General features: G+C 39.7%; 1 protein-coding gene across 1 annotated transcript in view; it reads right to left on the reverse strand.

The window, feature by feature from the left end:
• The window catches only part of mtr (5-methyltetrahydrofolate-homocysteine methyltransferase), a 37,072-nt gene extending 24,152 nt beyond the window's left edge, over positions 1-12,920 (reverse strand). Inside the window, exons 1-12 of the mRNA XM_008438069.3 lie at positions 12,724-12,920; positions 10,967-11,178; positions 10,773-10,862; positions 9,124-9,193; positions 8,941-9,033; positions 8,609-8,715; positions 8,360-8,419; positions 7,738-7,832; positions 7,543-7,643; positions 7,213-7,274; positions 5,933-6,000; positions 5,771-5,850 (exon numbers count right to left, since the gene is read on the reverse strand). Coding sequence (XP_008436291.1) covers positions 5,771-5,850; positions 5,933-6,000; positions 7,213-7,274; positions 7,543-7,643; positions 7,738-7,832; positions 8,360-8,419; positions 8,609-8,715; positions 8,941-9,033; positions 9,124-9,193; positions 10,773-10,862; positions 10,967-11,178; positions 12,724-12,772 — 1,087 coding nt within the window. The 5' untranslated portion in view covers positions 12,773-12,920. The remainder of the gene's footprint in view (positions 1-5,770; positions 5,851-5,932; positions 6,001-7,212; positions 7,275-7,542; positions 7,644-7,737; positions 7,833-8,359; positions 8,420-8,608; positions 8,716-8,940; positions 9,034-9,123; positions 9,194-10,772; positions 10,863-10,966; positions 11,179-12,723) is intronic.
• Between the last annotated feature and the right edge of the window lie 802 nt (positions 12,921-13,722).

Raw genomic sequence — 13,722 nt, forward strand, 5'->3', positions numbered from 1 at the left:
TTTGCCTTGAGGACAAGATTTGAGGAAGAACTAGTAATCTAAATGTTCAATCAATGCAAGTTGTTTTTTGCACCCTCCACCACCACCAGCCATTCAAAAGCCCAACCCCTTTCCCTACAGCCGCCAGACACACACCTTTCCCCCCACCCCTCACCTGGCCCCATCTACCCCTCCATTCTCCCTCTCCTCCTTGGGCTCCGGGTGAAACAACTTTAATTTTAAGTGAAGGTTTTTCATTTTCACATTTTAAAAGATTTTTTTGGCTCTAGTGGCCTTTATTCAATAGTTAATTGACAGGAAAGTGGGTAATGAGAGACGGGGGAAGACATGCAGCAAGGGTCGCCAAGGCCAGGAATCAAACCTGCGACAGCTGCGTCAAGGACTAAGGCCTCCATGTGTGGGTTGTGCTTAACCAACCCCTGCGCCACCACAGCACACCCCATTTTAGGTGAGGGTTAGTCACGTTTTAACTTAAGCACTATGTGTTCACAACATTGAGTTGTGATTCCGTTCTGTACCCAGATTGCACATGATGGCAATTCAACATTGAATTAACATCTTTTGCCAACAAGCCAACAGTAAAGCGGCTGCGTGATTTTAACATCCCACTTATGTAAATAGCAGGGGTGGACCGCTCCACTCCTTGTAGTATGTTGTAGATGTTTGTGTGTTAATATATCACAAACAGTCAGTAGGAATTTTTATGAACACGTAAGAAAATGTACAGAAATTAATCATCACCCAATATCCTTTACAGTGGTTAATTTAAAACCTGATAACTCCCACTCACTAATAAAATGCTCTGACCCAGAGCTCCGATGAGGAGAGGATGGGAAGGTGTGTGGCAAAACAGCTGACATTGATTCAACATTGATCAGATGTTGATCAGACATCAGCATTTCATTCATTACATTTCAACCACAAAACAACATTGATTCAATGACACAGTTTCAAAATTGGTTACTTGGCTAGAGATGGATGGTTGTTTGATGGTTGATCCATCATCAGTTGTCGATCTCAACCAAATATCAACCATTCTGACTATAATTCAAGGTTGATTTACCATTGGGTGCAATCTGTTGTATCCCTCATCACCTCCTTATCTGCCCCTACTCCCTCCCAAACCTTCCACCACTCAGCCGCTCCTCCCAACCTTCCCCTCTTTACCTCCTCTCATCCTTTCTTCCCTCCCCCCCTTCCTTGAGCTCTGGGTCAGAACATTTTATTACTAAGTGGGGGTTAATCATGTTTCAAATTAAGCACTACATGTTGAGAACAGTGGGTTGTGATTCCTTTCTGAACATTTTCTTACTTGTCTGTAAATATTATTACTGACTGTGCATAATGAGTTCACACAAAAACATCTACAAGACTCTACTAGGAGTTGTACAGTCTGACTCCCCCTTTTTACACTAGTGGTTTGTCCCAATCAAACAGCCGCTTTGCTGCTGGCTTGTTTGCAACCGGCTTCTGAATTGAATTCTCCTCTCAGCAGTTTTATGGTAAGTTTTTCAATATTACTTGGATCTTAAATGTGTTTATTGAAAAATAAGGGCATTGTTTTGTGCCCATAGTAATCTTGGTTATTTTGGGGCAAAACAGATATTTTTAATAATTGAGGTCATGTCTCCTTTTAATAATTGAGGTCATGTCTCATTTTTGTATTATTTTCATCCTACCCACCGCTCCAGGCCCAAGTATGAAATCCTGTGAGATTTTGTGGGATTTGAGTTTTTAAAATAGGGCGTGCTTAGATGTGCCTCTGTTCCAGAACTGCTGAGTTGGATGATTGTATGACCGTCTGCAGCCATCAAGAAGAGCAGAAGGTTGTTAATCATAGATTCAATCTATATGTGGCAGAAAGGAAACACTTAAAACATGTAAGGCAGGTGAAACACTGAACTAAACCTGCTAATGACTGATTCAGTCTGTTGATTCTTGGGTTGGTAACTGGTTAAACTGAATTGGACTATTATTACTTGTGTGGGATCTTCATCAGCATATAGACACTTTTTAAGGAATTTAATCAACTTATTTGGAAATATTTGTAGTTGATGGAAGACTGAACCAGCTATTTGATGGAGGTTTATTCTGTATAAATTATAATTTTTCCAACTACAGTATAAATCACCTATTGCTGTATTTATGTGTCTCTGGTATGTTAAATAAACCCTGATCCTCCCTGAGTTTTTTTGTTAGGTTTTCTGATAAACAGCCTTTATTTTAAATATTGATTTAATATCAATATCAAAATCCTACACTATACTGCAGCTTGATGAGTAAATGTAGTTGTATACATAAACATTAAGATAAATATTAATAAAAGATTAAGATAAATATTAATTTAACAGTGAGTGTACATGGGGAACTGTACGGTTTGTATTTGTTCTCAGACTTGTAACCAGTACACTGTTTAATATTTCAATGTCTTTCATAACTTTTCAAATGTTTATCATCTTTCTAACCGGCACCTTCCTCACTTTTATTTTTGTGTTTTTCAGCCATTGCTCTGCAGTTTGACCCAAAGCTGACTCTTGAAGACTGCAGTAAAACTGTCAAGTGGCTTCATTACACGTCAGAATGAGAGAAAGACATCACAAGGAATCAAAGTGACGCCAACCAGAGTCTAACTGGGGTTACCACAACTTGTACTGTTTCCCTGGTTCATACAGTACAAAGTTTAACCTCGCGGACTCTGTTCTTCTGTGGACAATAGACTGTTATTCTGACAGTCAAAAAGGAGTCAAATATGTTTAAAGATCTGTTCCTCTTTTCTTAAATAAAATGTTATATCAAACCCATGTTGTCATTTTTAACCTTTTGTACACAGTTTACCCATGATCTGCCAATAATAGTGTTTAACACCAGTGACTAAACTTTTAGTGGTATGTTATGATGTAGACCTATCAAACGTAAAAATGTACATAAATCCTTAGCTTTCATTCAATATAAAATCAACCCAAATATGCATGCAGAACCATGTTCAGATGATGGTTGAATCAACATTGATTCCTAACTGATTCAATGTAGAATCGATACAAATATGCATATAAACTGACATACAGATGATGGTTGAATCAACATTGATATAATGTCAGTTATGGTTGAAACCCTAACATTATTACAACTGACAACCAGTGATCAGCCCGAAACCTGGGAGTAGTGATGAACTCTGACCTGAACCTTCAGAGCCACATTAAGACAGTCACAAAGTCGGCCTTCTATCACCTGAAGAACATCTCCAGGGTTAGAGGACTGATGTCTCAGCACGATCTAGAGAAACTCATCCATGCATTTATCTTTAGCCGCATTGATTACTGCAACAGCGTCTTCACAGGTCTGACTAATAAATCAATCAAACAGCTGCAGCTGATCCAGAACGCTGCTGCTCGGGTTCTGACTAAAACCAGGAATATAGAGACATAACACCAGTTTTAAATTCCCTACACTGGCTCCCTGTAGCTCAGAGAATAGACTTTAAAATACTGATGTTAGTTTATAAATCACTGAACGGTTTAGCACCACAATACCTTAAAGATCTGTTATTACTGTACCAACCGTCTAGACCCCTCAGATCTTCTGGTTCTGGTTCTGCTCTGCATCCCCAGAACCAGAACCAGACGAGGAGAAGCAGCATTCAGTTTCTATGCACCACAGATTTGGAACAAACTTCCAGAAAACTGTAAAACAGCTGAAACACTGGGTGCCTTTAAAAATCAACTTAAAACCCACCTGTTTAGAGTTGCTTATGGCTAAATTAGGGTTAGAGTGCAGGTTTTAATGTTTTTAATTTCTTCTTCTTTCTTTTCGACGTTTTAATGATGTAATGTTTTTTGTTTTTTTGTTTTTATTTTTATTTATTTATTTATTTTTTTAAATCTCTCTCTTTCTCACTGATTATTTCTGTTTTTATTTTAATTATGTAAAGCACTTTGAAATGCCTTGCTGCTGAAATGTGCTATACAAATAAAATTTGATTGATTGATTGATTCAACATACAAGTCACCGACCACTTTCAATGTTGTTTCAACGTCAGCGTTCAACGTTGATTCAGTGTCTCTGCCTGGCATTGATTTAATGTTTCAATCATTCTGTGCCATCTGGATAGATTTAAATAGACAAGATGGGCACATCTGACTACCTAATGCAGTAGTTCATACTACACGATTTTTTTGCTCCTATTTTCCCCTTACGACAATCTTAGATTGTTGGCTGATCTAAGATTATCGCTGGTGATTTCGTAACCGATCATCCTGCAGTGTGTTGTGTGTTAGGGTAGATCGTGTGGCCGCTCCGATCTAAATCAGGGGTTTCCCCCGACTCGGAGCTTAACGCTGAATGTGACAGGTAGCCAATCAGAAAGCGTGGATTCTCCTCCGTGATTTGTGAGGGGAAATTACAGAGAGGAATCACAAACAGCTGACATGGCGCAACACGAAGTCCAGCGGACATTGGAGATGATATGTGGAAACAACATTAATGTTTATTCAACATTTCGAGAAAATAAAATAGAAATGACAAGGGGAGGAGTTGGAGCCAAATTGCTACCGCAGTTGATGAACCCGGTAAGTTTTCAGCTGCTCTTCATTAACGTGACATGAATAGATTACAATGATTTTCATTCAGTCAGGACTCTAGCCACATGCATAACAGCTAGATTCTAGTAAAACATTGATTAATGCCTGATTTTAAAATTAGTTAACTGGACTTGTAGCCATTATTCTGTGCCCATGTGGCTGGACACCACACGGCACGACGAACCCGATCGAACCGTTATACTTAGGATTTCTGTCAACTAATGTGTGGTGGTCTCAGGTTTTGAAAATGGGCCGACAACTCGTGTAGTGTGCGCTGAACATTACACAAAGGAAATGAGGAAGGGAGGGTCAGTGAAGAGCACCGGAGTTGAACCTTTTTTCATTCAGTGTCATCAAGAGAAAGAAAAAAGGCAGGAAGAGACGATAAAGCAGATAATTGAAATGAGGTCGATAGGTAATTTATCATGCGATTAATTGATTTATCGTTTATTGCGACAGGCCTAAAATTTAAGCTTCAAATAGTGCCTGAGTGCCACCGACTGCAATAACAGATTTATTATAGAACAAATCTGTGGGACTAACTGTCTACAGAAAGCAAAGAGAGTAGATCTATTTTTGCCTTTAAGAGAAAAATAAAAAATAATTTTCTTTCAAGGTATAATGAAGTATATTCATTCAGTAGAGTGCAGAATCATTACAAAGATCATGTTTTTTTTCCTTGTTATCTTTATATGTACATTGCATACTTTGTGTTTAATGATGTGTTTGTATGGACGGCTGACTGATGCTTGTGGAGCAGTAGACTGACTCTTGGGAGAAGAGGTAGACTACAAAACATTGTTTTCTTCAGACTACTCCTTTCCATCCAGAGCTTTTGCTTGTGCCAACATGTGACATGTTCATTTTAAACTATAAATGAAATAAATAAGTAAACAAATAAAATGTTCACTTCCCCATCAGGCTGAATCTGGTAAGACTGTCTCGCATCTGGACAAGTCTTGGAAAGCAAAGCATTGTAAAAGGAAATCTGAAGAGCTTGACGAGAGTCATTACATCTTGTCTTTCACACTCCCTTCAACAAACTTTGTACTGGGAGAGATCCCACTGAACCCTTCCATAACCTCAACTTAGTTTTTATTTATACTGTGAACCTATGAAACACTGAAACTGAATCAGTAATCAGGCATGTCATGAAAAGTTCTCTGAATAAGTGATACTGGAAACATTTATACCTGAGAGAAGCAAATAGTCCTTAAAAGTATCAGCAGCAGGAACTCTTGGCTGGCACTGCTTAACAGCCTCGGCTATGGCTCTGTGAGAGGAGGAGGAAGAAGCATCATGTAAACATGAACAATCAGACAAACACTGAGCTGTCAGAGAAAAATCACACTGACCTGATGTGTGATGGGGTGGTCCCACAGCATCCCCCCACTATGTTCACCAGTCCATCCACTGCAAAATTCTGTGAGAGGCATGACACTTGAGCAGCATTCTGGCAGCCAGTGGTAGTGCAACACCACACAGATTATTATTATTATTTATTTATTTATTTTTTTTGCATTTAAACCTAAAATCGGATGTTTGTGTTAAAGTAAGGCAGGTGACAGATGAAGTCTCAAAACTCCACAGAACAGAAAATATCAATTATCTTTCTGGAGCATTTTATCAACCTGAAGTAGTTCTTGTTGAATCCTGAAACAATCCACACACCATCACCAGTTATTCATGTTAGCCACAGAGCCTCTGACTATGGAATGCATGCAGACAGCTGAACCTAGCATGTCTCTGTGATGATGATGTCATCATCTTTTTAAAAAAGATTTGCCAGAAATATAAAAAAAACACTCGTATGAGCAAAGTCTGATTTATTACTCAGCACCAAATGGCAATGGCTGACAAAATCAATAATAACTTATCAAATAATCAAAATGAACATATTGCCCAAATTCTGGAGCTTTGTCGTCAATACCTCATCCTTAGAAAATCTTTTCTGTTTTAATTAAGTTAACGTGGAATTTAAATAAACCTTGTTGGACACTCAGAATGCTACACCAGCCTTAGAAAGGAAACGACTAACAGCTCAACAAAAAATCTTCCAGGCTTTAGGACTTTTGATCAGTGATGAGGGTATAGGCAGCTGCTGAGGGCGGCATCAGAAAGGGGTGGGGCACCCAAGCACTAGAAAATAACCATTCCTGCAAGAACCACAACTGTGTGCATTTTTATATGTCAAGCTTGCAAAGTTAGGCATAGCAAGTAATCGTGATTAATCACAACATCAGAGTGTGATTAATACAATTACATTTTTATTCAATTAATAATACTACAGAAAAAAACAAGAGGACATGTGTTGACCTTTGCAAGTTGGGAAATGGCTGTAAAGAAATAGATTCTAGACTGAACTTGAATAGCTCCATAGTAGAAGCAAACTATTCTTAAAGTACAAGTGGAACTGTGATGAAAGAGGCTGCAGCAGGACCCACCTCACTGAGTAGGCTGGGAAAAGAGGTTGGAAAATCTTCTGTTTACCTGAACTACAACAAAACATGGCGTCTTGTGCTAACAGTTAACACAGCAATCATATATTTTAAGGCTGAGCTGCACATCTTTATCAGGGTGCTAATGGTTGTGGCAACTGCTTCTTCTAAACATCAGTGTGGAAACTGAACAGGACCTGTAGACTGGAGGCTGTAACTTGAGGTGTTTCATCATATCCTCCAAACGTGTTGGGAAGTCCTAACAAAAAAAAAGAACACAAACTGTTATTAAGATTACCCCTGACCTCATCAATGAATGGACCGAGTGGTCCAACAAACGAGGCAACAGGAAGTAGAACACAGGTCAAAGCTGCAAGTCCTTTAATGAAAAGTAAACCGTTTGGATTGATTGCAGAGAACCTGTCGACATCACACTGAAGCCTTCAGTTATTCATTAAATCACCAGCATTGTTTCTGAAGACAGGTTACCATGCCAACACTATGGACTAGATGTTGTTGTGGGTTACCTGCATTAGGATAACAGATGATGAAAGCTGATGTGCTTTTCCCAATCGCCTCAATGAAAGGCCTCATTTCTGTTGCCCCCAGCGCACAGTTCAGACCAATACTGCAACACAGCGAGGTGAGGCACACATCTGACTCCTGTCTGTGTTCGTCCCACATGGATCACCTCATGTTGATTCTCCAACAGGTCAACTCACCACAGCGGCTTTGCATGGGACACACTCACTACGAATGCCTCGCCCGTCTGACCGGACAGCGTCCGGCCGCTCCGGTCCACAATGGTTCCTGAGATCTGGACCATCCCAAAAAAACCTCATAATGTAGTCATGACAACATACCTAATGTCATAGGTCCTGTACTGTACCATAAAACTGCTTTAGGAGTAAATTACTTTTGGAGTCATTTTCCAAGTAATTCCCTGGAACAAGTAATTGCTGCTACACATAAATGTTCTGTTTGGTCATCAGTGGTGAGTCAGATTACATTGTTTACCTAACAGGTTATTTACTAATCTGGAGCTGTGAGATGCACTGGAAAATACTTATTTCTATTTTGTGCCTAAATCTGATTTAACAAATGCAAAAGTTCCTGTTAGCTGTTTTAGCACAAACACAAACATTTCTACCTCAGTTTTATTTTTTTTTATCTGCAGCAGCAGATGAAAAAAATGCAATGATGCAGATAAACTGAAATAAGAGCATCACTTCTGTAGATGCACATAAATAACAAGTTTGACAAGTTTCACAGATTCAAAAAGTTTCCATCTGGAATCTTATGATCTTCAGTTAAGATTATAAGAATATAGTGAAAATGACGTACAAATATGGGCTTCCTTTCATAGGACTTTTCAAAGAGAAGGTCGATGGCAAACAGAGCAGCCTGAGGATAGATAGGAAGACAGCATCATGAAACTACAATAAGAAAAACTGTGTGAGTAACAAATACCCACATTACAACATCTGCAGAGCATTAATCACTGAACTTGTATAATGTTTTGTTATGTATGTTTAAGATGTTTATAACAAATTAAACACCTTGATGCCAGGACTTAAGCCAAAGGGACATTACCTTGGCGTTGGCCGTGTCAAAGATGGTCTCTACCAGAAGGATGTCTGCTCCGCCGTCCAGCAGACCTCGAGCCTGCTCTGTGTAAGCTGCCACCAGCTCATCGAACACTGGAGTCACAAAACCAAACAGCAGTAAGGACAACAGCTACAGAGGCAAACAACAAGGAACATTCTGCTTCTGGATCAGTTCCCTGCTGTGGCCTTTGGGAGGTGAGGCTATTCTTCAGTGCAGTCATGGTGACCTGGTATCCTATCTCACTGGTCTCTTTGTACAGTGACTCAGGTCGAGTTCAGCCTGATGTAGGCAGATTTACACTAATGATAAATTCTTACTTATGTTCCTGAAATCTGGTTTCTCCACAGACGGCGACACAGAGAGGGTTTTATTGGTGGGGCCCAGCGCCCCGGCCACGTAGCGTTTCCAACCTGAGGACACACACAGGACACGTTAATCCCATGACAAACCTCTGAGCTGAAGTATGACCATCACTGCAGCAGACAGGAGGCTCAGCTAACCTGACTGTTTGGTGACATCATCGGCTGCCTTCCTCGCCAGCTCTGCTGACGCCCTGTTGAGGCGATAGGCCTGCACAACAAACACAGTTACCCTCTGAAGCAACAACATGACCCACATTAAACTCATCTAATACAGAATAAATGACTAAAGTGACAGCTACATTAGCCACATGTTGCACATGCTTCCATATGCTCATGTCTCACACACCGAACAGGTGGCATGGAACAGGCATGCCACCTGTGTTAGCACTGTCTTCAGTGGCATCACTGAAGACAAAGTGGCAGCACATTGTCTTCAGTTAGCTTTAATATTGATATTGAATTAGTCGACATTTAAAAAGAACAATTCCAAACAGGAAAACCTGCTCCAGTTGTTCTGGTTATGTTTAAACCAGACAAACCAGTTCATGACTGGTGATGAACGGTGTCCATGATCTTATCCTGACCACATCTCAACACATAACACACATTTCTTTTTTCTTCTTTCACACCTTCAAATGAGTTTATTTATATGGCGCCAATTCACAACACATCATCTGAAGGCACTTTACAGAAAAATAAAGCCAATTGATCTTTGTTCAAACAGTGCATTAAATTCAGTTTATTATTCAGGTTGGTTTCTATGTAAGGAAACCCAGCAGATTGCATGGAGTCATAGACTTGCAGCGCTCGCTCTTCTTGGATGAACACGTAGTAACAATCGCTTAGATTATGACCTTGACTTTACAATGGATGCTCATGGATGGTAAGTATGAAGTTAATGGCAGCAGTAGCTCCTTAATGTAACCTTTTTTCCATAATAAAACAGAGCATATATTTACTGACTAACTGTGAAACATAATGGAGTTTCCACTGGTTCAACTACTCCAGACCTATTGGTATAGAACTCTCCATATCAACAGGTCCAAACAGGTCCAGTTTATATATATATGCATATAATATGTATTCTTTTCAATCCAGTTTATTAAGTACAATTCAGTTACAACTACATTAAAATAAAGCTTGTCATAGACTCAAACCAGTAGATTCACTGGAATCAGAATAAATTAGAAGAATTCAACAGGATAATTATCACAACTATCAAGAAATAATATGACTTGTAATGCTTCAGTCCACTTCCAGGGGACATATGTGGCAGTTGGACTGATTTTTTTGTGGCCCCCAGCTGCAGCTCAATAATCCTACAAATTTGTTTATTAAACTTTTAATTTTTAGTCAGTGTGAAATTATTATTGACATAATTTTCTTACAACAAAAGATGTGAAGTGGGCCTCATAATATTTGTCCTTTTACAAATACACTTTTATGACAAGTAGAACCATGTCAATCCAGACTTTTACTGAAAAACCAACTTTGCTGCTTCCAAATCAGCTTTTATTCAATTTATTGAATGAGAAGTAGATAACACACCAAGTAGAGCCAGTTATCAACTTAAAACTGACTGAGATTGTGCAGAACAAAAGGAGAAAAAAAACAGCTTTTAGCCATCAGGAGCAAGCTCACAGGTCAGCTCTGATAAGCTCTGGGTATGTAGAAACAGAACCTGCAGAATTTCTCAGAATGAGCTCATCAGTGGTTAATCAGTGAACTCTCGTCTCTCTGTGTGCATGACCTTTGTGTTGGCAGCAGGAGCCGTGTGCTGCTCATACCAGCTGCTCCAGTCCATAATCTGCCTGGGCGACGGATGTGCTGCTGAATGTGTTGGTCTCAATGATGTCAGCTCCGGCCTGCAGGTACTCCTGGAAACACACCATGGACAACACTGCAGCACTTTGGTCTAGTCAAAGACACCACATGTCCAGCATCAGACAGGACAACATCTGGATCCATCTGCATGGACTACCTTGTGTATGTTATAAATGATGGCTGGCTGTGTGAGGCTCAGGAGGTCATTGTTGCCCTTCAGAGGTAGAGGATGCTCCTTAAACTCTTCTCCCCTGAAATCTTCCTCCTCCAGCTTCTCTTGTTGGATCATCGTTCCCATTCCGCCATCTAGGACCATAATCCTTTGCTGCAGCAAAACTCGCAGCTCTGACTCCACTGGAGAGCTGCAGCCTAGACAGAAAAACACAGGAAGTACTCTGCAGTAAGAACGCTGGCTTGGTTCCCTCAGCATGGCTCAGCTCGTCCTAAACCACAGTTAGAACTGAACCGCAGATCAGCGTCCACGGTTCTAAAGAAGATCCATGAATGATCAGGACTTCCTGAAACTCTGGAAATCTGAATGGATAGAATATCCATACCGATTTGTTAGTTGAAGAACAGATTAAAAATAAATATCTTTGTCGCTGAGGGACGATGGTGGGGTTGTTGGTTCAATTTGGGGCTCTGTCTGCCTCTGTTGTTGTGTGGTAAGACTCTTCACCCGCCAAGCCTGCTGGTGGTGGTGCATGGCAGCTATGGTTACTACCCAGTAGTTTGCCATGAACGCTCTCTGTGCATGGCATAGCTTGCCATGCACAGAGAGCGTGGCTTAGCCATGCTCTCTGTGTGTGTGTACACATTGAATATATGTACACACACATTCAATGTGTGAATGTGTGTGACTGAATGTAGTGCTTCTGGGCTTGATAAAATGCAATATACTAGTACAGTCCATTTACTATTTGAGCTAATATGTCTATTCAATAATTTAGCAGCAAAAAGTATTTTTCAATTAAATAAATTTTTCGTCAATATATGGTTTAAGTTAAAGTACAATTAATTCAGTTTAGTCGTATTGTGGTTTACTATTGTGTTTTAACGGTTACCAGAATTAAAGATTTTATAATAATAATTAAAAAAACATTAAGGCTATGTTAAGGAGTATCACACCCCTCAGTTCTGGACTTCAATGGTGCCATTAATTATTATTTTTAATTGCCATCAATAGGAAACGGAACATAGACTACACTCAAAGCCAGGCACGTGCAGAGCGGGGAGCTGGGGGGGCTTGAGCACCTGCCCTTTTTGCTCCTTGCCCCCAAGGGCCCTTTTGGTCAAAATTTTGGTATTATTATTCATTGTATATGTCACATTTTTGTAATTTATCATTGTTTATTAACTCTGAAAGCTGAGAGGGTTTGTTAATATTCTGTCCTAGAATGCGGTTAGATGGGCCCTTTTTGTTGTTGAGCACCTGCCCCCTTACTGGTCTCTGCACGGCCCTGCTCAAAGCATACGTTATAATACATATCTCAATTAATTATAGGAGTAATGAAAGACATGAAGGAGACATGGAAGCCACATTATCAACAATAACAAATTTACACAAATCAAAATATCACTGTCGATGTGAGAAATAAGATATGATAAAACTTTATTGTCAGTCAAGGAGGAAAATTTCCTTCGGATGTCCAACGTCATATCTGTACCAACTGCAACAAAACAGTTCATTTTAAAACATGCAGCACAGTAAACAAACCCTGAGTATGAATATTTAACCCGACTCTGATTTGACCTAAACGCTTCTACGAGCCGGTCACCAGTGTTTCTGCTGGGCTGGAGACCTGAATATTAACGTGGTTTCAGGTGATCCGTCAACTGCAAAGCAGTTGCATCACATCAGTTTAGCTCCAAGCTAACAGAGAACCATGTGACAGAGCCGGGTGGAGGACCTACCTGCTCCCGTAGCTGCGCAGAGCTGATATGGGACATTTGTCGGAGCCATTGGAAGCCAAGCAAGCCGTGAGAAAAGTCCAGCTATCCTTCTGAACACCCAACGGATAATTATGTTCCTTCAAACTTTTTCTACTGAGACTACTGGTAGGGCCAACCATTGCTTCCTATCACAGTCCTTCAAAATAAAAGCAACTTTTTGGCATAAGCCAACTTCCGGGATATGAGCGATATGTTTGGAATCACACTGTTGACCTGACCCACAAGAAAATCTATCTGGTCCCTTGACGGTGAAAATGTTTACATTTCGTGCTTTTATTTTTAATAAAAGAGGGTTTTCTAAATAATCACTTCATTTTAATGGGAAACATTTTATTCACAAATTAATTTTCAAACCAAATTTTACAAAATGAAAAGCAAAATTCCATGAAGTTGCTGAATCAGCAAGAAATTTTTCAGTTTAAATTTTTTTAGCACCCTTATTTATATGATACATATACACCTAGAATGGTTCCACTTGAGTGATTTCTTAATTCTTTTTTTTTTTTTTTTTGCATTTTCATTAAGTTAACTCTGAAGTTTGTCCTTTAGGATCCATTTGCTGTTCACAATTCTATGTGCAATTATTTTTGCTGACAATTTGTCTTTTGTTCAGATACAAGGATCTAGCTGTCACAGAATGGCGATGGTGATAAGGACAAAGAAGAAATAAAATATGAAGTAATATTTTTGACCATAAGCGTTCGGTCACAACACTAGCCATTGAAGCTAAAGTTTGTTCCCGTTTTGGTGAAACTGTATTTCATGTTAAGGTCACTTTATCTCAGCCAAGGTAATGTAGAAAGTGGGCAGAGCCTCATCAGGCCACTGAAGCCAACCAATCAGAGAGTAGTTTGTAAAAGGTGAAATCTTTTGTTTAAACAGGTCGTATCCTTCTGTATCCATCAGTATCTCAGATGGTGGCTTTAAAGATAAGCCCCTGATGCAATGAGCTCTACACAT

The sequence above is a fragment of the Poecilia reticulata genome, chromosome 19, assembly GCF_904066995.2.
Source record: "Poecilia reticulata chromosome 19, P_reticulata-male-v2, whole genome shotgun sequence".
Lineage (NCBI taxonomy): Eukaryota > Metazoa > Chordata > Actinopteri > Cyprinodontiformes > Poeciliidae > Poecilia > Poecilia reticulata.